Source organism: Phyllopteryx taeniolatus, chromosome 10 (assembly GCF_024500385.1).
Source record: "Phyllopteryx taeniolatus isolate TA_2022b chromosome 10, UOR_Ptae_1.2, whole genome shotgun sequence".
Classification (NCBI taxonomy): domain Eukaryota; kingdom Metazoa; phylum Chordata; class Actinopteri; order Syngnathiformes; family Syngnathidae; genus Phyllopteryx; species Phyllopteryx taeniolatus.
The window spans coordinates 5,528,850-5,554,237 of NC_084511.1; the positions used below are offsets into that span (position 1 = coordinate 5,528,850).

Here is a 25,388-nt window from a genome sequence, read left to right on the forward strand (position 1 = left end):
AAAAAAAAAAGCTGCTAGAAGGACCCAGCCAATCACCTGACTTGAATCCAATCAAAAATCTATGGAAAGAACTGAAACTCAAGGTCCATAAAAGAAGCCCACGGAACCTTTAAGATTTGAAGACTGAATGGGTCAAAATCACACCAGCAATGCATGCGACTAGTTTCTCCATACAGGAGGCGTCTTGAAGCTGTCATTCCAAACAAAGGCTTTTGTACAAAGTATTAAAAAATACCAATTGGCGTGTTCAATACCTTTTCCCTGTGTCATTTCACATTATTACACATAACTTAATTTCTGAACTTATTTGTTCTACTTTCTTTGTACGTATGGATTACTTGGGTTGTTCCCAACATCTGGCAAAATCATCACGACAATTGCACCTTTGGAAATATATTTCATGAGGAAAAATGGTGACGTGTTAAATACTAATTTCAGCCTCTCTCTGTGTGTGTGTGAGTGTTTGTGTGTGTGTGTGTGTGTGTGTGCATATATGTATTCAAAATGTCAAAACATTTATAAAACCAATCTTTTTCACTCGATCTCAATCAGCTGAAAATCAAGTACCGATCCCAATTTTTTATCACGTGATTGGACGGGGACATCCCTATCTTCGACACAATACAGTGCGTACGGAAAGTTTTGAGACCTCCTCTTTTCCCATATTAATTTACACACAGCACCTCACATTGACATTAAAAAAACATAATTGTTGAAATTTTTGCAGATTTATTAAAAAAGAAATACTTAAATATCACACATCCATAGGTATTCAGACTCATATATTTAAGTCGGGTGCTGTCCATTTCTTCTAATCATCCTTGAGATGGTTCTACACCATCATTGGAGTCCAGCTGTGTTTGATTATACTGACTGAACTTGATTAGGAAAGCCATACACCTGTTTATATAAGACCTTACAGCTCACAGTGCATGTCAGAGCAAATGAGAATCATGAGGTCAAAGGAACTGCCTGAAGAGCTCAGAGACAGAATTGTGGCAAGGCACAGATCTGGCCAAGGTTACAAAAAAAACTTCTGCTCCACTTAAGGCTCCTAAGAGCACAGTGGCCTCCATAATCCTTAAATGGAAGCCGTTTGGGACAACCAGAACCCTTCCTTAGAGCTGGCCGTCCGGCCAAACTGAGCAATCGGGGGAGAAGAGCCTTGGTGAGAGAGGAAAAGAAGAACCTTAAGATCACTGTGGCTGAGCTCCAGAGATGCAGTCGGGAGATGGGAGAAAGTTCTAGAAAGTCAACCATCACTGCAGCCCACACCAGTCGGGGCTTTATGGCAGAGTGGCCTGACGGAAGCCTCTCCTCAGTGCAAGACACATGAAAGCCCGCATGGAGTTTGCTAAAAAACACCTAAAGGACTCCAAGATGGTGAGAAATAAGATTCTCTGGTCTGATGAGACGGCCTTAATTCTAAGCGGTTTGTGTGGAGAAAACCAGGCACTGCTCATCACCTGTCCAATACAGTCCCAACAGTGAAGAATGGTGGTGGCAGGATCATGCTGTGGGGGTGTTTTTCAGATGCAGGGACAGGACGACTGGTTGCAATCAAAGGAATGATGAATGCGGCCAAGTACAGGGATATCCTGGATGAAAACCTTCTCTAGAGTGCTCAGGACCTCAGACTAGGCCGAAGGTTCATCTTCCAACAAGACAATTTGTCATGTGTGTGTGTTCCGGGTTTTGTCTTCCCCCCTGTTTCACACACACCTGCTCCTGTGAGCATCTTCACCACCTGTGCCTCGTTCACCCTAATTACGTATTGTATTTAACCTCGTGTCTCATTCCCTCTCGTTGCCAGTTCATTGTACCTTGTCGTCGCGTTCCAGCATTCCTTGTTTCCACGTCACAGACTCACAGTAAGATTTGACCCTGTTCCGATTATCGACCTTGCCTCTTTGCCTCATGTTTTTGGATACTGTTGCCTTTCTTGGATTGCTTGCCTGTGTACCGACCTATGCCCGTCTATTAAACCTCTCTTTTTGGAAACTGTCCATTTGTTTTGGAGTCGTGCATTTTTGGGTCCTATCCTCTGTTCCGTTCATGACAGAACGAACTGGCCATAACATGGACCCAGCCCTTCAAGCGCAGGGTCAACGCCTCTCGAAGCAGGATGAGCAGCTTGCTGCCCTCCACCTTCATCTAGAGGGACTGTCAAGGCATCAGGACAATATGATGAGACTGGTGGCCTCGCAGTTTGAACTTCAAGAGAAGGAACCAGTTGGCACCACACCCAATACCGCCACGGTATTTCCATGTGAAGCAGTCACCATGCAGCCACCTGCCACCTCTGCTGCTGTCTGCCCACAGCTCTCTCTACCGGAGAGGTTCTCTGGAGATTCTGGGAACATTAAGCCATTCATCACACAGTGCGAACTCCACTTTGAGCTGCAGGCAGCTGCATTCCCCACCGAGCGGGCAAAAATCGCTTTCGTCATTTCCCACCTGACTGGTTGTGCGGAGGAGTGGGCTACTGCTGAATGGAGCCAGAATTCCGCTGCGTGTCATTCATGGGCTTTTTTGACTATGGAGCAAATTTTTTAATTTTCCACTCCAGATCGTGAGGCAGCTCGTTCCCTTGTCACCTTACAACAAGGCAAGCGCAGGGTGTCAGATTACGCGATTGAGTTTCGCATTCTAGCAGCTGAGAGTCATTGGAATAATCGGGCGCTACTCGATGCCTTTTTTCAAGGACTATCCCCCGCCGTCAAGGATCATTTAGTCCCGCTAGACCTCCCAACTGACTTGGACACTCTCATCGCTCTCGCCATAAAAATCGACAAGAGGCTTTTGGATCGCGAGCTGGATGGAGATCGGCGGAGGGCTGCGTCACCGCGCACTTGGAGGACGAGCCTCGGTGTCCAGCCAAACCAAGGCAGATCCCCTGGTTCCGGTCTCAACCCACTGACTAGCGCCCCCACGGATGAACCCATGCAACTGGGCAGGTTCCGTCTCTCCCCTGAGGAACGTCAACGCCGGCTGAGGGAAGGGCGGTGCTTCTACTGTGGTCAGTTGGGTCATTCCGTGAGCAACTGTCACGTCAAAGTTGCTGGTGCCGGTAGCAAGGGCACGGGAGAGGTGAGTCTGAATTTCATTAAGGAAGACCCTACACGGGTTCTTCCTAAAGTGACACTATGCTCTCCTGATCAAGAAATTCATACACCTGTATTAATTGACTCTGGTTCTGACGCTAACTTACTTAACTCCCTCCTCGTTAGACGTATGCACCTTAGAACCTTTCAAATAAAACGCCACCGCAACACCTAAGCTGCAGACGGCAGTTTTATGGGCAAGATCACTCACCGCACCCAAACACTCACATTGACATTTCCTGATTCTCACTCGGAACGCATTAGTTTTCATGTTTTTGACGCCATGAATCATGACCTTATCTTAGGGAACCCGTGGTTGAAATTACATAACCCCCACATTGACTGGTCCTCTGGGCAGGTTATGTCATGGGGCAGCAATTGCGCCCGGAACTGTTTCAAGCCGCCATGTGATGTTCAGGGCTATGTTTCTAAGGACAATCCACAGACCCCATCTGGGGATCCTGATTTATCTCAAGTCCAAGGCCAAATCCCTTCCACCCCACAGACCTTATGACTGTGCTGTTGACTTGCTGCCTGGAACCACACTGTAAAAAACAGTTACCCTCTTCCTCTCATCTCCACCGCCTTTGAGTTCCTGGAGGGAGCCAAGATTTTCACCAAACTGGACTTAAGAAATGCATATCATCTAGACAGGATAAGGGAGGGGGATGAATGGAAAACAGCATTCAACACACCAACGGGACATTATGAGTATTTGGTAATGCCTTTTGGGCTTACTAACGCTCCAGCTGTTTTCCAAAACCTTGTCAATGATGTCCTGCGTGACATGTTGAATGTTTATGTTTTTGTCTATTTGGACGACATTTTGATATTCTTCCCGGATGAGGAGACTCACATTATTCATGTCCGCTCTGTTTTGCAGCAGTTACTGCAGAATCAACTATATGTCAAGGCTGAGAAATGTGAGTTCCACAAGGCGTCCGTTTCTTTTCTGGGTTTCGTCCTGGCTCAAGGTGAAGTCAAAATGGACCCTTGCAAAGTCGATGCAGTTATTAATTGGCCTACTCCCACGTCACGCAAAGATGTACAAAGGTTCTTAGGGTTCGCAAACTTCTACAGAAAATTCATCAGAAATTTTAGTTCTATAGCCTCTCCTTTGCATGATCTTACCTCGCCACACAAACCTTTTGTATGGAACCTGCTTTGTCAGGCAGCTTTTCAAAAACTTAAATCGAGCTTGACCTCCGCTCCCATCCTTACTTTGCCAGATCTCAAACAGCAGTTTGTGGTAGAAGTCGATGCGTCTGATGCCGGAATAGGAGCAGTGCTCTCCCAGAAATCTCTCAAGGATGATAAATTACATCCTTGTGCTTTTCTCTCCAAAAAACTGACCCCAGCTGAAAAAAATTATGACATTGGTGACCGTGAACTGCTGGCAGTCAAGGTGGCTTTGATGGAGTGGAGGCACTGGCTAGAGGGGGCACAGACTCCGTTCTTAGTATGGACAGATCACAAGAACCTTGAGTATATTAAAACTGCTAAAAGATTAAATGTGAGGCAGGCTAGATGGGCTCTGTTCTTCACTAGATTTAATTTCACGTTATCCTACCGACCTGGTTCTAAAAATGGTAAGCCAGATGCTTTGTCACGTATTTTCTCCGAAGAGAATTCTTTGTCCGACCCTAAGACTATTTTGCCCAAATCGTGTTTCATTTCCGCTTTTGTTTGGGACATTGAAACTGCGGTTAAAGGGGCACTGAAAAACACTCCTAGCCCTGAAGATTGCCCTGAAAACAGGCTTTATGTGGTTCCGACCTTAAGGGGAAGAGTCATCCACTGGGCTCACACGAACCGAACTGTATGTCACCCAGGCATTGCCAAGACGCAATCAGTGGTCGAACAGCGCTTTTGGTGGCCTAATGTTAGGAGGGATGTTATCGATTACGTCAATGCTTGCCAGGTATGTGCTGCTAACAAGCCCTCTCATCAACGTCCTTCTGGGGAGTTGCGACCCCTGCCAATACCACAACGTCCTTGGTCAGACATTTCCGTAGACTTTGTGACAGGATTACCGGTCTCTAAAGGCAATACCACCATTCTTACAGTTGTTGACAGGTTCTCTAAAATGGCACACTTCATTGCACTTCCAAAACTCCCCTCAGCTAAAGACACTGCCGAGTTGATGATTAATCAGGTTTTCAAGTTCCATGGTTTTCCCAAGAATGTGGTGTCTGATAGGGGTCCCCAATTCATTTCGCAATTTTGGAAGAAGTTTTGCAATCTCATAGGTGCTACCGTCAGTCTGTAATCTGGGTTTCATCCTGAAACCAACGGCCAAACCGAGAGGCTGAACCAGTACCTGGAGACTGGGCTCCAATGTCTCGCTTCACAGGAGCCGCGATCCTGGTCTCAGAAACTGGTTTGGGTCGAATTCTCCCACAATTCCCTCCCTTCTGCATCCACTGGTCTATCGCCTTTTCACGTTGTGCATGGTTACCAACCATCTCTCTTTCCTGCCATAGCCCCAGAGTCCACAGTTCCAGCGGCATTGACCTTGGTGAGACGCTGCAGGAGGACCTGGGAGCGAGCCCGCCAGATGCTGGTGCGCCAGGGACGGCCCTACAAAGCCGCTGCTGACCGTCGGAGGACACCGGCCCCGAACTACAAAGTGGGTCAGCGAGTTTGGCTCTCGACCAAACATATTCCACTCCGGGTGGAGTCCAAGAACTTTGCTCCCAGGTTCGTTGGGCCCTTCCCCATCACAAAGATCATCAACCCTGTCACCGTGAAGCTGAGGCTCCCACGGTCGATGCGGGTCCACCCTGCTTTTCACGTCAGCCTACTCAAGCCAGCCCGGGAGTCCCCTCTGGTCCCGCCTTCCAGGCCCCCTCCGCCCCCCCGGTTTGGGGATGGGGTCCCTGTCTTCTCTGTGAAGCGGCTATTGTCGTCTCGTCGGAGGGGGAGGGGGTTTTAATATCTGGTGGACTGGGAGGGCTATGGGCCTGAGGAACGTTCATGGGTGCCGTCTGCGTTTATCATGGATGATTCGCTCATTCGGGACTTCCACGTTGCGCATCCGGGTGCCCCAGGGTTGTCTGAGGCCGGCCGTTAAGGGGGGTTGGGGGGGGGGGGTACTTTCATGTGTGTGTGTTCCGGGTTTTGTCTTCCCCCCTGTTTCACACACACCTGCTCCTGTGAGCATCTTCACCACCTGTGCTTTGTTCACCCTAATTACCCATTGTATTTAACCTCGTGTCTCATTCCCTCTCGTTGCCAGTTCGTTGTACCGTGTCGTCGCGTTCCAGCATTCCTTGTTTCCACGTCACAGACTCACAGTAACTTGACCCTGTTCCGATTATCGACCTTGCCTCTTTGCCTCATGTTTTTGGATACTGTTGCCTTTCTTGGATTGCCTGCTGTGTACCGACCTATGCCCGTCTATTAAACCTCTCTTTTTGGAAACTGTCCATTTGTTTTGGAGTCGTGCATTTTTGGGTCCTATCCTCTGTTGATGTGTTCATGACACAATTAGCCTAAGCATGCAGCTAAAATAACAAAGGAGTGGCTTCAGAACAACTCCGTGACTGTTCTTGAATGGCCCAGCCAGAGCCATGACTTAAACCCAATTGAGCATCTCTGGAGAGACCTGAAAATGGCTGTCCACCAACAGCCACCATCCAACCTGACAGAACTGGTGTGGATCTGCAAGGAGGAATGGCAGAGGATCCCCAAATCCAGGTGTGAAAAACTTGTTGCACCATTCCCAAAAAGACTCATGGCTATATTAGCTCAAAAGGGTGCTTCTACTAAATACTGAGAAAAGGGTCTGGATACTTATGGCTGTGTGATGTTTCAGTTTTTCTATTTTAATAAATCTGCAAAAATTCATTTTTCTTTCTGTCAATGTGGGTGCTGTGTGTACATAAATGAGGGGGGAGAGAACACATTATTTTGGCAAATGGCTGCAATATAACATCCATCCATCAATCCATCCATTTTCTGAGCCGCTTCTCCTCACTAGGGTCGCGGGCGTGCTGGAGCCTATCTCAGCTATCATCGGGCAAGAGGCGGGGTACACCCTGAACTGGTTGCCAGCCAATCGCATGGCACATATAAACAAACAACCATTTGCACTCACATTCACACCTACGGGCAATGTAAAGTTGTCAATTAATCTATCATGCATGTTTTTGGGATGTGGGAGGAAACCGGCGTGCCCGGAGAAAACCCACGCAGGCACGGGGAGAACATGCAAACTCCACACAGGCGGGGCCAGGGATTGAACCCCGGACCTCAGAACTGTGAGGCAGACGCTCTAACCAGTCCTCCACCGTGCCGCTGCAATATAACAAAGAGTCAAAAAAATTAAGGGGGTCTGAATACTTTCCGTACCCACTACTTTGGGGTGAGATTTTGCAGGGAGAAGACAAAGTCATGTCGCGTGAACACATTTAAATAGTTAAATGAACATCAGTGAAGTTCATTTGTCAATACCTGCCTTAATGCCTTAATACATGTATTTCAAGTAAAATAAGTAAGTTTACTGTGCATGATTATAGGAAGAGAGTGCCGGAAGAAATAATTGCCACCACATTTCTCTCTTTTTTTTTTTTTACCTGTCCTGTTGACCTGCATGGCCTTGCAGAATGGTGGATCTGTATGCCTGTGCTGGAACAGTTTTGCTGTGCAACAGGGGAGTTTGAAATAAATAGAAAATCATTTTTGTATTATTCTGATGTTTATTGAAAATGCAACCGGACAGAAAAGGGTTTTAGGGGACAGACAGAGGGATAGAGTGGACAAGGGGACTAGGGGTGAGAACCACAGCAGAACAATAGTGAGACAGTCTAGATATTACAACAGTCATTTGTAGATTGGGGGGGAACACCCGGTGAGGATATGCAATAACTAACAAAGAGAACGAGATAAGAGGACAGAAAAGGGCAGGATAGGATGTAGGAAAATAAGCAAGGTAGTGCTATTGACGAGTGGTGCGGTGGGATTCTTTTTCAGTGTCTAAACCCTGTAAGAACCTGTGAGTTGATATGTTCGTATAACCAGTATTGTTGTTTGTGATCCCAGCACAAGTAATTAAAGTCTATCGTATGTCTATCGAACGTATCAGTGAGTGAACACCATATCACATGCATGTTATTCAACTGGTGTATGGAGTTGCTGAGCCGGCACATTGAGGTAGGGTGAAATGGGCAGCGCACCTCTGCTCCGAGCGTCTTGCGAACAGCTACACCGGGCTTCGGCCGCCCTGCGCTTGGAACTCTTTTTCTTGCTTCTTTTTTTTTTCTTCCTCCTTTTCCGTCAAATCCATCTGTTGCCCGTGCGGACCAGACCGGCCAAACATAAGGGAGATCGACCAGCCTGCCTAAATTGTGTACCACGCAACGCAAGTCCAACATGCGGTCTACTAAAGTACAGATTGGTGCATATTTGGGTTTAAATTAACGAGAACAGGAACCCCCAGCTCTATACATTGTCACCGTGCAGGCTCTTTTCACCCTCAGAAGTTCAGAAGCCTCCTTGTGGGCGGACAAATCGGCAATTTCTCAGGCACTGTTTGACACCCTACGACTTAAGCATCCTGACCTTCAATTACCGCTTAAAACTTTTCGCTTTCCCGTTAATAACGTGCCGCCATCTGCCGTCACTGCAGTGGGCGAGCATAAGTAAACTGCTGTCTTTGGTCCAAAGGGATTACGCTCACACACAAATTGTTACCACATTGATGAAAGACATGCTACGTGAAATCTCTTCTTCCATAGAAAACTAAGCAATGGGTAGAATTCCTCTGTACTTGGTACCCCTGAGCTTCGTCGAAAGCATCCTTTCTAAAGATCTAGCAAGCCCCATTAGCCCTGTCCAAGCCCACTTGGCTTTTTCTCTCGGGAGTTCCACTGTCTTGTATGTCAACCATGAGTTCCGAGAAGTAGCCTTCCTTGTTACTCTCCCAATTATCGACTCGCGCAACATCTATCGCCTAAAAGACGTAATTAATGTTAGCGTCTAGCGGGGCGACACTTAGTCAGTACTCCAGTGGTAGTCGCCCATCACGATAGTATTCCTGATCTGTATCTGGCGCCAAATTTGCACGTTCATCCTCACAAAAGACATCATTTGTGTCCCAGTAAGCCATTCATCTGAGATGTAATGGATGGGATTTGTGGCCTGCAGCCCATGAAGGATGGGTCGCGCAAACCATGTGGCTCGACGTTCCCAAAGATGCCATTTTGCATATTGAGGACGTCACCCTCTTACCATCTGCCAGCCGACAATTATGAGAGCGAAATCGAGATGTCTAACTTTTTCAGACAGTACAAATTAGAGTTTGAGCCTGGGACGCTTAAGTAGATTCAATTTGAAGGAACTCAGGCGATTGACATCACCCATATTGTCAACACTCTACGCGCCATTAGCACTGATGCTAAAACACCCTCATGCACTTCTGGTCCGCAGCAGAAAACATCTTAATAGCCTTGGTCAGTCTCAGTTACTGCATGACTTTCGGCATCGCTTACCTGCTCTAAAGAAAGACTGAGTAACTTGCAAGGTCTTCTGAACCAGTGCTCAAATGCACGACCCAAAATTTTCCGTAGGAAAAGAACGACTGAACCCGAACCTTACCCCGTACAGACTGGGAAGGAGGTCCTCCTTGACCTAAATTGCCCCCCGGACCTGTCTGCCCCCCTTTGAATCGAGACTAGAATTCCGTTCTGTCCTCAAGATTAGAACCGCGACTTGGCACCTTCCCTCTCCTTGGTTGATGAGTCGGGTTCTACACCTGACTGTTATTCCCCTGTGTGCTAAGTTGAAGCTAGCTCCCTCTTCCTTCTTTCTCTTTCCTCTGTAAAGCCGAGTTGAGTTTCTCCTTTTGTTTTTTTGTTTGACTTTTACTGAGAACTCTACACCTAGTTAATGTTTACCCTAGGTGTTAGCTTTTCCACTGCCCCGAATTACTGTTCTCACTGCCATCCCAATATACACACATCTATCCACACACATCACACATGTCCTGACATTGACACCTATATGCACATATAGGCACACCTTAAGTAAGAAGTTATGGACAACTGTTATAGCTATAAGGGGGGTGATATGCACTAATATTGTATCTTGGTAACTGCATTGTTGTGTGTTCCTGCCAACCTGTGCCATCTTACAAAGAGACGTCACCTGGATCCACCATCAAGCAGGATCAAGCCGATGAAGGGGGGATATGTAACGAACACGCCATTAACCAGTGTGCACCCAGCAACCCCCAATCTCGGGCTGTTCCGCATACCTGCGTCGGCTGTCCCCCTGAGCCCATCTGCGTACACATCTAAGGAAAGCCTGGTCCACTTATCAAAGGAGAAGCACAGGAGACCTAGCTTCTCACACTGATGCTATATTAATTACCAGCCAGTCTGAAGAATTTAATCATCAAAGCTGAGACACGGACAATGGTTTCTCACTTGGACACTAAGTTAATTAACTTTCACCCCCAGCCAGCCTGAAGAGTCTCACCAACAAAGACTCCTTTTTTTGGGACACTGGGTTGATGACCAAGAAGATGAGAAACCCGCTGGTCAGTGGTTCCACATGAAGCCACAGGGCCATTTGTTCATTTTGTCTGGGACAATGGATGGAGCACGAGCGACACCCACAGGCGGTGGAGAGCTACTGCAACTCTGGAGGAACTAATCACATTCTTCACCAGATTTGAATGTTGTATGATATTTTAAGAACTTTGCATGAACGCTCCCAGTGTTTACCATCACAACAGTGCCACTAGTGATTGTATTTCTGAAAATTTGAATGTCATATCTCAAATCTGTTTGTCAACTGAACTGGATGAGACGTTTCACCCCAGACAACACAGATGCCACATTGCAAATATTACAGTGTTCTCAACAACCACATACAATTGAAACATTCATTACAGGGATTAAAGTGGATGTGTGCGTGACAATGTAAAGCTGGAAACTGGTTTCATTATCTTAGATCCAATAATTAATATTTTATCCCACTGGTTTTAAATCACAAATAATCCTGGAAAAATAACATTTAGAGGCGGTCTAGCTCCCCTTTTGGTCCCGGGGGGGGGGGGTGGGGACCAACCCCTTTCGGGTGGGCATAAAGGCCGGAGCCCCTCTTTGTAATGGGCGCTTGCTCGCTCGTTCACCTTGCAGAAGAGCCTGGCCCAGCCAGGAAGAGCCACCTCTCACCTTGAGGTGGAAAGGCCACATCAGACCTTTCCCCGCGGCAGGGCATCCTGCCAGCGCCCCGAGCTACCCAATCGTATGCCGGGGCAGCTTACGGATAACGCTCCGTTGGGAGGGAAACGGGCGGTGCACCTCTGCTCCAAGCGTCTTGCGAAAAGCGAGACCCGGGCTTCGGCCGCTCTGCGCTTGGAATTCTTTTTCTTGCTTTTTCTTTTTTTTCTTCCTCCTTTTCCGTCAAATCCACCTGCTGCCCGTACGAACCGGACCGGCCAAACATTTGGGAGATCGACCAGCCCACCTAAATTGTGTTCCATGCAACGTAAATCCAATTTGTGGTCTACTAAAGTACAGATTAGTGCATATTTGGGTTTAAATTAACGAGAACAGGAACCCCCAGCTTTATGCATTGTCATCGCGCAGGCTCTTTCCACCCTCACATCAGAAGTTCCAGCCTCCCTCTACCAATGTTTGTCCGTCCTTTGTTTTGCTTTTTGCTCTGCATTGTTCCCCTGTAGATTCCCCTGTTAGATTTCATTAAATTTTCTATAAAAATCCACTACCTGTATCATTTGTGTGTGTTTGGGCTAGACAAAAGACCTCTGGTTATCGAGACCTCTTATCTAATTCCTGTAGCAACCTTCAGATTACGAGACATAGAGGTTTTTCGTCACTTTGTCCTGAAGTTTTACACATCTAAAAAGAGACGTTTTGCCTCTTTACAAGATAAAATAATTAGATTTTAACGCTTAAACTTAAAATCACGCTAAACTGGAAGTAACGAAGGTGTCGTTTCCGGCTTATTCTTTTCTTCTAAATTAATTTACGTTTGTATCCAAACCAATATACGCTACATAGGTAATCATCACATAGCAACCTTGATCATTAGACAGTACCACGAACAAGTGCACCATCAAGGGTGTCACTTTACGTAAGGAGCTCCGTGCAGCTGATTCAGCTGATTTTTCCTCCCTTAATAAAAAAATAACAGGAGGTGCATGTGCAATTCAAGCATCTAGCATTTGTATTTTCACTGCACCCAAATCCATGCTGCATTTGCACCTCTACACACATTCACAACTGCAAATAAGTATTTTTTTTTTATCTTGTCTTATTTTATCTTATTTTCTTATTCAATTTATATTTCACTCATCTTGAGATTTATTGGGCTAATCTGGGGCCTTGGGTATCAAGTTTGGTACCATATCATGTAAAATGTGTGTTGGTATGACAAAAATCCTTGAATCCTTGAAACCTTAACTCGTTTGTACAATATAATCTATTTGATGATACTAGTAACGGCACGGTGACCGACTGGTTAGCGCGTCAGCATCACAGTTCTGAGGACCGGGGTTCAATCCCCGGCCCCGCCTGTGTGGAGTTTGCATGTTCTCCCCGTGCCTGGGTGGGTTTTCTCCGGGCACTCCGGTTTCCTCCCACATCCCAAAAATATGTATGAATTGGAGACTCTAAATTGCCCGTAGGTGTGAAGGTGAATGTGAGTGCGAATGATTGTTTGTTTGTATGTGCCCTGCGATTGGCTGGCAACCAGTTCAGGGTGTACCCCGCCTCCTGCCCGATGATAGCTGGGATAGGCTCCAGCATGCCCGCGACCCTAGTGAGGAGAAGCGGCTCAGAAAATGGATGGATGATACTAGTAAACGATCAGGTTAGAGTGTCTGCCTCACAGTTCTGAGGACTGGGGTTCAATCCCCGGCCCCGACTGTGTGGAGTTTCCCCGTGCCTGCATGGGTTTTCTCCAGGCACTTCGGTTTCCTCCCACATCCCAAAAACATGCATGGTAGGTTAATTGAAGTCTCTAAATTGCCCGTAGGTGTGAATGTGAGTACCCCACCTCCTGCCCGATGATAGCTGGGATAGGCTCCAGCACGCCCGCGACCGTAGTGAGGAGAAGCGGCTCAGAAAATGGATGGATAGTAAACGATCACAATATATTGATATAATTATCATATAAAATGTGTAGTATTTCTCATGTGTGTGTGTGTGTGTTCCGGGTTTTGTCTTCCCCCCTGTTTCACACACACCTGCTCCTGTGAGCATCTTCACCACCTGTGCCTCGTTCACCCTAATTACCCCTTGTATATAACCTCGTGTCTCATTTCCTCTCGTTGCCAGTTCGTTGTACCTTGTTGTCGCGTTCCAGCATTCCTTGTTTCCACGTCATAGACTCACAGTAAGGCTTGACCCTGTTCCGATTATCGACCTTGCCTCTTTGCCTCATGTTTTTGGATACTGTTGCCTCTTTTGGATTGCCTGCCTGTGTACCGACCTATGCCCGTCTATTAAACCTCTCTTTTTGGAAACTGTCCATCTGTTTTGGAGTCGTGCATTTTTGGGTCCTATCTGCTGTTCCGTTCATGACAGAACGAACTGGCCATAACATGGACCCAGCAGACTCAGACCCGGTGCGCAAAGCCCTTCAAGCACAGGGTCAATGCCTCATGAAGCAGGATGAGCAGATTGCTGCCCTCCACCTTCATCTAGAGGGACTGTCAAGTTATCAGGACAATATGATGAGACAGGTGGCCTCGCAGTTTGAACTTCTTATGAAATTTTTTCAAGAGAAGGAACCAGTTGGCACCACACCCAGTACCGCCACGGTACTTCCATGTGAAGTAGTCACCATGCAGCCACCTGCCACCTCCGCTGCTGTCTGCCCACAGCTCTCTCGACCGGAGAGGTTCTCTGGAAATTCTGGGAACATTAAGCCGTTCATCACGCAGTGCGAACTCCACTTTGAGCTGCAGGCAGCTGCATTCCCCACCGAGCGGTCAAAAATCGCATTCGTCATTTCCCACCTGACTGGTCGTGCGGAGGCGTGGGCTACTGCTGAATGGAGCTGCAATTCCGCCGCGTGTCATTCATGGGCTTTTTTCGTAAAGACTATGGAGCAAATTTTTCAATTTTCCACTCCTGATCGTGAGGCAGCTCGCTCCCTTGTCACCTTACAACAAGGCAAGCGCCGGGTGTCAGATTACGCGATTGAGTTTCGCATTCTAGCAGCTGAGAGTCATTGGAATAATCGGGCGCTACTCGATGCCTTTTTTCAAGGACTATCCCCCGCCGTCAAGGATCATTTAGTCCCGCTAGACCTGCCGACCGACTTGGACGCTCTCATTGCTCTCGCCGTAAAAATCGACAAGAGGCTTTTGGATCGCGAGCTAGATGGAGATCGGCGGAGGGCTGCGTCAACGCGCACTTGGAGGACGAGCCTCGGTGACCAGCCAAACCAAGCCAGATCCCCTGGTCTCAACCCACTGGCTAGTGTCCCCACGGAGGAACCCATGCAACTGGGCAGGTTCCGTCTCTCCCCTGAGGAACGTCAACGCCGGCTGAGGGAAGGGCGGTGCTTCTACTGCGGTCAGTTGGGTCATTCCGTGAGCAACTGTCACGTCAAAGTTGCCGGTGCCGGTAGCCAGGGCACGGGAGAGGTGAGTCTGAATTTCATTAAGAAAGACCCTACACGGGTTCTTCCCAAAGTGACACTATGCTCTCCTGATCAAGAAATTCATACGCCTGTATTAATCGACTCTGGTTCTGATGCAAACTTACTCAACTCCATCCTGGTTAGACGTATGCACCTTAGAACCTTTGGAATAAAACGCCACCGCAACACCTATGCTGCAGACGGCAGTTTTATGGGCAAGATCACTCACCGCAGGCACGGTGGCCGACTGGTTAGAGCGTCAGCCTCACAGTTCTGAGGACGTGGGTTCAATCCCCGGCCCCGCCTGTGTGGAGTTTGCATGTTCTCCCCGTGCCTGCGTGGGTTTTCTCCAGGTACTCCGGTTTCCTCCCACATCCCAAAAACATGTGTTAATTGGAGACTCTAAAAAATTGCCTGTAGGCATGAGTGCGAATGGTTGTTTGTTCCTATGTGCCCTGCGATTGGCTGGCAACCAGTTCAGGGTGTACCCCGCCTCCTGCCCGATGACAGCTGGGATAGGCTCCAGCACGCCCGCGACCCTAGTGAGGAGAAGCGGCTCAGAAAATGGATGGATGGATGGATCACTCACCGCACCCAAACACTCACATTGACATTCCCTGATTCTCACTCGGAACGTATTAGTTTTCATGTTTTTGACGCCATGAATCATGACGTTATCTTAGGGAACCCATGGTTGAAATTACATAACCCCCACATTGACTGGTTCTCTGGGCAGGTTATGTCATGGGGCAGTAATTGTGCCCGGAACTGTTTCAAGCCGCCACGTGATGTTCAGGGTCATGTTTCTAAGGACACTCTACAGACCCCATCTGGGGATCCTGATTTATCTCAAGTGCCCACCTGTTATCAGGATATTAAAGATGTTTTTTCCAAGTCCAAGGCCAAATCCCTTCCACCCCACAGACCTTATGATTGTGCTGTTGACTTGCTGCCTGGAACCACACCCCCACGAGGGAGGTTGTTCTCTCTTTCAGGGCCGGAACACAAGGCCATGAAGGAGTACGTAGAAGAATCACTGGCAGCCGGGATCATTCGCCCATCTTCATCCGCTGCGGAAGCAGGATTTTTCTTCGTGGACAAGAAAGACAAGACCCTGCGACCCTGTATCGATTACCAGGGTCTCAACGAGATCACGGTAAAAAACAGGTACCCTCTTCCTCTCATCTCCACCGCCTTTGAGTTCCTGGAGGGAGCCAAGATTTTCACCAAACTGGACTTAAGAAATCCATATCATCTAGTCAGGATAAGGGAGGGGGATGAATGGAAAACAGCATTCAACACACCAACGGGACATTATGAATATTTGGTAATGCCTTTTGGGCTTACTAACGCTCCAGCTGTTTTCCAGAACCTTGTCAACGATGTCCTGCGTGACATGTTGAATGTTTATGTTTTTGTTTATCTAGATGATATTTTGATATTCTCCCCGGATGAGGAGACTCACATTATTCATGTCCGCTCTGTTTTGCAGCAGTTACTGCAGAATCAACTCTATGTCAAGGCTGAGAAATGTGAGTTCCACAAGGTGTCCGTTTCTTTTCTGGGTTTCGTCCTGGCTCAAGGTGAAGTCAAGATGGACCCTTGCAAAGTCGATGCAGTTATTAATTGGCCTACTCCCACGTCATGCAAAGATGTACAAAGGTTCTTAGGGTTCGCAAACTTCTACAGGAAATTCATTAGAAATTTCGGTTCAATAGCCTCTCCTTTGCATGATCTTACCTCGCCACACCAACCTTTTGTATGGAACCCGCTTTGTCAGGCAGCTTTTCAAAAACTTAAGTCGAGCTTTACCTCCGCTCCCATCCTTACTTTGCCAGATCTCAAACACCAGTTTGTGGTGGAAGTCGATGCGTCTGATGCCGGAATAGGAGCAGTGCTCTCCCAGAAATCTCTCAAGGATGATAAGTTACATCCTTGTGCTTTCCTCTCCAAAAAATTGACCCCAGCTGAGAGAAATTATGACATTGGTGACCGTGAGCTGTTGGCAGTCAAGGTGGCTTTGATGGAGTGGAGGCACTGGCTAGAGGGGGCACAGACTCCGTTTTTAGTATGGACGGATCACAAGAACCTTGAATATATCAAGACTGCTAAAAGATTAAATGCGAGGCAGGCTAGATGGGCTCTGTTCTTCACTAGATTTAACTTTACGTTATCCTACCGACCGGGTTCTAAAAATGGTAAGCCAGACGCTTTGTCACGCATTTTCTCCGAAGAGAATTCTTTGTCCGACCCTAAGACTATCTTGCCTAAATCATGTTTCATTTCCGCGTTTGTGTGGGACATCGAAAATGCGGTCAAAGGGGCTCTGAAAGACACTCCTAGCCCTGAAGATTGCCCTGAGAACAGGCTTTATGTGGTTCCGACCTTAAGGGGAAGAGTCATCCACTGGGCTCACACGAACCGAACTGTATGTCACCCAGGCATTGCCAAGACGCAATCAGTGGTCGAACAGCGCTTTTGGTGGCCTAATGTTAGGAGGGATGTTATCGATTACGTCAATGCTTGCCAGGTATGTGCTGCTAACAAGCCCTCTCATCAACGTCCTTCTGGGGAGTTGCGACCCCTGCCAATACCACAACGTCCTTGGTCAGACATTTCCGTAGACTTTGTGACAGGATTACCGGCCTCTAAAGGCAATACCACCATTCTTACAGTTGTTGACAGGTTCTCTAAGATGGCACACTTCATTGCACTTCCAAAACTCCCCTCTGCTAAGGACACTGCCGAGCTCATGATTAATCAGGTTTTTAAGTTCCATGGTTTCCCAAAGAATGTGGTGTCTGATAGGGGTCCCCAATTCATTTCGCAATTTTGGAAGGAGTTTTGCAATCTCATAGGTGCTACTGTCAGTCTGTCATCTGGGTTTCATCCTGAAACCAACGGCCAAACCGAGAGGCTGAACCAGGACCTGGAGACGGGGCTCCGATGTCTCGCTTCACAGGAGCCGCGATCCTGGTCTCAGAAACTGGTTTGGGTCGAATTCTCCCACAATTCCCTCCCCTCTGCATCCACTGGTCTATCGCCTTTTCACGTTGTGCATGGTTACCAACCATCCTGCCATAGCCCCAGAATCCACAGTTCCAGCGGCATTAACCTTGGTGAGACGCTGCAGGAGGACCTGGGAGCGAGCCCGCCAGATGCTGCTACGCCAGGGAAGGTCCTACAAGGTCGCTGCTGACCGTCGGAGGACACCGGCCCCGAACTACAAAGTGGGTCAGCGAGTTTGGCTCTCGACCAAGCATATTCCACTCCGGGTGGAGTCCAAGAAGCTCGCTCCCAGGTTCCTTGGGCCCTTCCCCATCACAAAAATCATCAACTCTGTCACCGTGAAGCTGAGGCTCCCAAGGTCTATGCGGGTCCACCCTACTTTTCACGTCAGCCTACTCAAGCCAGCCCGGGAGTCCCCTCTGGTCCCGCCTTCCAGGCCCCCTCCTCCCCCCCGGTTTGTGGATGGGGGCCCTGTCTTCTCTGTGAAGCGGCTGTTGTCATCTCGTCGGAGGGGCAGTGGGTTTCAATATCTGGTGGACTGGGAGGGCTATGGGCCTGAGGAGCGTTCCTGGGTACCGTCTGCGTTTATCGTGGATGATTCGCTCATTCGGGACTTCCACGTTGCGCATCCAGGGGCCCCAGGGCCGTCTGGGGCCGGCCGTTAAGGGGGGGGTACTGTCATGTGTGTGTGTGTGTCTATGTTCCGGGTTTTGTCTTCCCCCCTGTTTCACACACACCTGCTCCTGTGAGCATCTTCACCACCTGTGCCTCGTTCACCCTAATTACCCCTTGTATATAACCTCGTGTCTCATTTCCTCTCGTTGCCAGTTCGTTGTACCTTGTTGTCGCGTTCCAGCATTCCTTGTTTCCACGTCATAGACTCACAGTAAGGCTTGACCCTGTTCCGATTATCGACCTTGCCTCTTTGCCTCATGTTTTTGGATACTGTTGCCTCTTTTGGATTGCCTGCCTGTGTACCGACCTATGCCCGTCTATTAAACCTCTCTTTTTGGAAACTGTCCATCTGTTTTGGAGTAGTGCATTTTTGGGTCCTATCCGCTGTTCCGTTCATGACAGTATTGTGTGCATAATGTATTGTAATACATAATTTAGTTACCATGAAAAAAAATTGTAGAAAAATCTGAAAATGCATTTGTTTTATTAAAACACCTGGCAATCTGATGATATTTCATATAGATTATATTGAACACCTATTGAACTAAATTGTATTTTTCAATCAAAAATCTGAACTCGCACATACAGTATATTACAAATCAGTTTTTGCATTATGTTAATGGATTAATTGCTAAAAAGCAGAAATTTTTATTTTTTGTATGACTTCGTCCCTAAAAGATTTTGGCTGTTAATTGAGCTTTAGGGGGCAACATTTTAAGTCACTAGGCCGATCCAACAGCTCAACAACAACAACAAAAGTAGGCTTTGTACCAGGGGTGTCAAACTCATCTTTGTCGCGGGCCACATTGTTGATACGGTTTTCCTCAGAGGGCCATTGTGATTGTAAAACCATATCAATGTTTAATCGCCTCATCATATACACATAGACAACAAATTGATGGATAACTAGTTTTGAAATCAGAAGTCAAGGATAATGGTTTGTTCAACTATTCAAGTAACTGTAAAAGGGGTTTGGAGGCAAAACATGCTTCCAATAGTTCATTACTATTTATTACATAGGAATATTATACAGACATTTGGAACAGATTTTAGCAAGAATCATGGAAGTTGACACAAATGATTTGCTTTCGCGGGCCACGTAAAATGATGTGGTGGGCCGGTTCTGGCCCCCAAGCCTTGAGTTTGACACCTGTGCTTTACACGATCAGGATTTTTGGGGCCGATCACCGATCAGAGAGTTTTAAAAAAAAAAAGATAACTGGTCACCGATCCGATTACAATATGGAGCAATCTGTCTATTTAAATGACTTGTTCTTTTACTGTATGTACTTGTGTACTGTATACTGAGTATCTTCAAAAATATTCTCTAGTCAGGTCATGTATTCTAATCAGCTAGGTCAAACCAACATTACAATATAACAGAAATAATGTGTGCTAACTTACTGTAATGAAATTACTTTATTATAATTAAATTACTTCACACACACCGAAACTTTAAAGCATGATTCAACATAACGACGGCATGTTTACGTACAACCCTTAGTGATAGCACTAGCTTGCTAGGCTACATAACGTTTTGTTGGCTGCTTGTGAGCCGTATCGTATTAAAAGTATGTGAACATACCTCAAGTGATCCTTGAATGAACATCGTCACCCGAGCACCAACACCACCACCACACATTTTTCCCCATTTTGTTGTTTTTTTGACCAACACAATACACATGTATTCCATTATTGTTGTTGTGGCCTTGGTAACGAGTCTTTCCGGTCGCGTTTGATTTGACAAAGCCCAGTGGTCGTAAATAACATCAAAAGACATGCGACAAGGCTAAAAAAAAAACTAGCTTTTGGATTCAAATATACTGTATACGATCGCGACATGGAGTAAATATCTTTTGGCGAGCCGATCAATGATCGGCAAATTATTACATTAAAGCTGATCAGCATAAAATGCTAATTATCGGCTGATACTGATCAAGCCGATCAGATCAGTGTAAAGTCTAAAAAAAAGGCACACAATTGTGAGCCTTTCAAAAAAGTGAATCATAAATAAGTTATTACTAAAAGTGCGGGGGGAAGAAGAAGGCAAGGCACAATATTTGGAAGACTAATATTTCATGAGTATTAAAAAGCAAAGCCTCATCCATCCCTGGAGATAATTCTACTCCAGTTGGAGCTCTGTGCAACAAAGGGAGCCAGTGAGAAGGGAAAAGGGAATAAAAGTGAAAAGGTATAAGGGATGGAGAGAAGTGGGGAGGGGAGGAATTGTGGAGGAAGGTTAAGCACCCCTCCTTTGAAGGTTTTGAAGGCCAGGGGACTCCCCATGGAAAAAGGTCTTGGGATGTTCTTTTATGTATGCACCTACAGACACTCACGCACACATTCATATAACATGAGTGAACAAAGACGCACAGGATCTTCTCACAAACAGACATGAATATATGAATGCCACACAGGCAAAACGCTGAAAACGCAACAGTCATACACACAAAAAAGACTCGCATTGTAGAACCACTCACCCACTTCACTTTCTCTCTGCCTTCAGCGCTAACCTACAACCTTTCAGCACTGTTGGCTAATTGTTTGGGAGATGCGCCACTTCAGCAACGCTGCAAGATGCTTTAGAAGATGCTATGAGGGTATGAGGGGGAAAGGAGGCGATGGAAAAGGGTGGAGGAAGGGGAGCAGATATGGAGAAAGAGGCAGGGAATGAATAATTTTGTGACAGAAGCTAACTGAGTGGTCCTCAGACATTGATTTACTTATTGTTCTGCAACTGTCAGCAGGCGCTTGTCAATGTGTTGCATTATTCCATCTCTGTGTGCCGCTTCTGTGTGTTTTCACGTGTGTGTGACCGCTATGCTGAGAGCTCATGAGTAATTCAACCTGAATAGTGCCTGTCTGAGGGGCGGAGAATAATTAATCCTGCTATTATTGGTGGGCGGAGACAACCTATCAGTCATACCGGCCAAGCATGAATAGCAGCATGGTTTTATCACAGACTGTTGCTATGGCAATAATGCATCGTTGCTGGTGATGGATGTTACCAGTAACTTCCTGGAAAAAGGCAGTTTTATAAAAGAAATATGTCAAAGAAAGGGTCAGGGGTACAAGAAACCCTGCAAAACACAACAAGTGTGTCACACACAAAAAATGTACACCATCAACAGGCTGCGCTGCAGCTCTCTTCTGACTAATGCTGGGTGAAGGTAATTATTTCACATAGGATAGACTCAAAAGCCTCAATTAGGATGACAGGGAGGAAAAAGGCAGCATAAAGGTGAGATTAGTATTGTAATTGTGGTTAACAGAAGGTGTGGGGGAGCAGAAAACAAACTACAATTGTTTGTGTGTGCGGTTGGATAAACTATAATATTCCCCCAGTTTCAAATCTGATACACTATCTATTCAGTTTAACACCCCGCTTTATTACATTTGGGAGGAGTGGGTGCACGTGTCTCACAGAGGAGACTAGGTCTGGTGCTGTACAAAAAAAAAATTTAAATTAAAAAAATAAAATAAAAAACATGGAGGGCAGATCTATTCTTCCCTGCAGTGAAACTACATAGTGTGTTACACAACAGAAGAGGGCAGTTCCAAGAGCTTAAAAGGACCAAAGGGAAAAAAAAAAAAGAGTACAGTACAATGAAACAAGGAGCAGAGGACGACTTGCCAATGACAGTTCAATTTTGTAAATTGGAGAGCGACTGCTGTGCCTCTTTGCCGCTCTGTCAGCACTTCATTGATCAACGCAGATTTAAAGAACGATTACGGGGCAGTCCTGACCCTCTTAGTAAGCACACACTTGTACCCACACTCCCTCCACAAGTCAGATAGGAGCATGTTTCAACACTCAGTTGTCACACTCAAACATTCACTCTCCGGTCTGCTTACCTTCAGTCACATAGTTGTGGTCGGGGAGGAAGCCGCTGTGGTTGAGCGTCGGGGTGGCGTCAGTGTCTTCGCCCATCAGCGGGGCTTAGGGGAGCACCCGTCCTGGGGGGGCAGTATGGTGGTGGGGGTGTTGCTGAGGGTGGAAGAGCTGTATCGGAGGGGGTGGTGGGGAATACGGCCAGCACAGCGCCCATTCCTGCTTCCTGCCGACGCCTCGTCAGCACAGAGCCGCAGTCATCCTACAGCTGATGAGGATGAGGGGGCAAGCCAGTGTGGGAGTTTGCCTGTCCCAAGGCTTGAGCGAGGGTCCTAACGCCTGCAAGTGGGGGCCAGATGTAAACCTGCGAGGAGGAAGAATGTGTGAGATTATTTTACAATTCAAAAACTTCATTTAACAACCAAGCCTTGGAGGACAAACATATATATTTACAGGATATCCAACAGAAATAATCAACTATACTGCATTCATGTACAGATAATCCATGAGAAGATGAAGTAGGGATGGGGGGGGGGGGGGGGGGGGGGGGGGGGGGTTGCCGATGGTTGATGTCTCCGCAGTGCTGATGCTTCTGCTGTAAACTCACAAGCATGGATGCATACATCCAACACCCGATTACACAGCCACCTGCACTTCTCTGTGGGAAACGGAAGGTCCAGCAAAAAAAAGTCACTCCTTTCTCACTGGCTGAGAACGGTCCCTTGATTCTCTGCTTTTCGAGGATGATTAAAACACGACAGTCCTGCTGCAGTCTGCTCTCTGGTATGCGAAAGGCAGAGTGAAGAGAGAGGGGGAGGGATGGGAGAGAAAGTGCCCGTGATATGGTGTATGTGTGTAAGTGATTTATGTGTGTGAGATGCATCAGACTCGGCCACGCCCACTACGCAGCACGGCCAATCGTGACAAAGACAGGATCTTGCCTGACCATTGAGCACAGGTTATTAAAGACCAGAAATAGGAGTGAGCAGCAGAAGTGACAGTGCCTTTAAGGGGGAATTCACTAGAGGTAAGGCAGAGAAACAAATTCACCACACAGTAGTAGATAGCACAGACATGAAAAATTATTATACACAAGCGTTCTGACCTTCATAAAAAAAAAAAATGAGATGTGACAATTAAAAACCAATAATAATCTAATCTAATAAAGAAAACTAATAAAAGCCCCAAATGATTTTTCTCTCCTAGCCAGAGGTACTATTACAAAATTAGGGTGTCGGTCTGAAATTGAGTCCTATTTAGTGACATTGACAGGGAATGGTTTACGAGAGCAATGTCTCATCAAGTACTCAGCTAATACAAGCACATTTTTTACAGCCTGACACTGAGCAATGCTACGATGATGCTCAGTAGTTCAGGTTCGTCAACAAAACTCAAAAGTTATTCCTTAACCAATGTGCCACCCTTCTACAAAGTTATATGGTTACAGTCAGGGCCAGCCCAAGCCGATGTGGCGCCCGAGGCGAGATTTTCTACGGCGCCCCCCTCTATCAATGATTTAAATAAGCTTTCAAAAAAGTCGAATACCAATAGTTCTTAACATTGCCTTTAATTTATAAGATAACATGCCATACAATTTAAAATATAAAATAGAACATTTTCTTCATTTGATTACTCAATCGTTGCTGCCAAACAAATCATGCGAGTAATGGCTGTTACAACAGCTAAAGGGACAAACTAAAAGTTGCACCAACTTGACCTGTCATTCTCCCATTCCCCCCTTTTTTTCTTCTTCTTCTTCCCTGTGTTCTAGACAGTTTTCAGAATTCTCTGGGGTGACGTCAATAAATTTGCCCCGACCCCAACAGAGAGCAAGCAATATACCAATCAGCCAGCGGAGGAAGCATTTGCTGTTATCATTTGTAATCATATTAATTGGGCATTTCTTGACATTTGAATCTATGTTGTCTATGTTTTTCCATGTTAAAAGTTAGTTGTTAAGTTATTGCAAATAAGTGCAGCTTCCCCACTTGAAAGAGATTGATTCAGCAACGGAAGATTTCATCTGGATTTTACTCACTGACCAAGAAACATTTTCCTTTTGTCTCATTTTAATTTTCCATTTAGTAGTTTGACAGCTCCTCAAGACCTTTCATTCCTTACATTTGTCTCTAGCAATGAGGTGCTTGTAAGTGCATTTGCATCTGCATTTTTATTATATTTAGGATTTTGAGAAATATCTACAAAAATACGAGAAAACATGTTATTGTGAATAAGTAGTTACGAGAGAGAGATATTACACAAATTTGTAATTTCTATAATATTACGTTCTAGCCTTAGATTTACTCATTTTTTTATTTTTTTCCACAGCAAATGAGGTCACTGTTGTTTAAAATTTTAGTTTAACATGAAATAATTCAGCTTTTGCTTCCTTCTAACCCTTCTAAGTGCTTTTACATACGACTATTATTGTCCCGCTGCATTACTAATAAAAAGAGAGTAATCGTTACAAAAGTAATTATTTGTTCAAAATGGCCACTTAATTACAGCATAACCAGTGGTAACATTTTGAGGTCTCAAAAAAAGAGGACATGTCCGGCTAAGAGGACCCGACTGGTCACCCGACATAGGCGTCTTAAGCTAATGCTTACTTTATTTCAAGCTAGCTAGCTTAAACATGTTCTTTACACAAAACGATATTTTAAAAATATTTTGACATAACGTTACCTTTATATTTTGACTTATTTTCCTCCTCCGCTTTTCTTTTTGCGGAACTGTGCGCCCGAGGGCTTAGCTGTCCTTTTCATGATGGAGAAAAAAAAATCACCTGTCCTGTTCTGACTGATCGCTCGCTCGCTGATTTGAGATGCGCCCCCACGTCATGTGACGTGACTTGCCAAGTGACAAGCATAGTTACTTGAGTTTATTTTGTTATTGTATTTTATTTTCAAGACAGAAACGTAAAGGGGGCCACAGTGGGCGTCACAAAGTATTTTATGATTTTATTTAAATATTTTTTTCCCGAGAAGGAGGGCGCTGGCAGTGCGTCCCGCCACCAAATGCTGCCTGCTCTGGTTACAGTGGATATAAAAAGTCTGCACACACCTGTTCAAATGCCATGTTTTAGTGAAAAAAAATGAGACCAAGATAAATCATTGCAAAACATTGTTCAATCATTAATTAGACCC

The 25,388-nt window shown here is 46.2% G+C and overlaps 1 protein-coding gene across 3 annotated transcripts in view; it reads right to left on the reverse strand.

Annotated features, from left to right (window-relative positions):
- LOC133485279 (serine/threonine-protein phosphatase 2A 55 kDa regulatory subunit B gamma isoform) overlaps nt 1-25,085 on the reverse strand; it is a 59,979-nt gene extending 34,894 nt beyond the window's left edge. For 2 of the 3 annotated variants that reach the window (XM_061788736.1, XM_061788738.1), the window contains exons 1-2: nt 22,850-23,072; nt 22,266-22,606 (exon numbers count right to left, since the gene is read on the reverse strand). Coding sequence is in view for 1 of the 3 variants with exons in the window: in XM_061788738.1 (XP_061644722.1) it covers nt 22,266-22,341 (76 nt within the window). In the remaining 2 variants the exon portion in view is untranslated. Of the gene's footprint in view, nt 1-22,265; nt 22,607-22,849; nt 23,073-24,927 lie in introns of those variants that run through there. The other variant, XM_061788737.1, reaches the window with a different exon arrangement.
- Nucleotides 25,086-25,388: the final 303 nt, after the last annotated feature.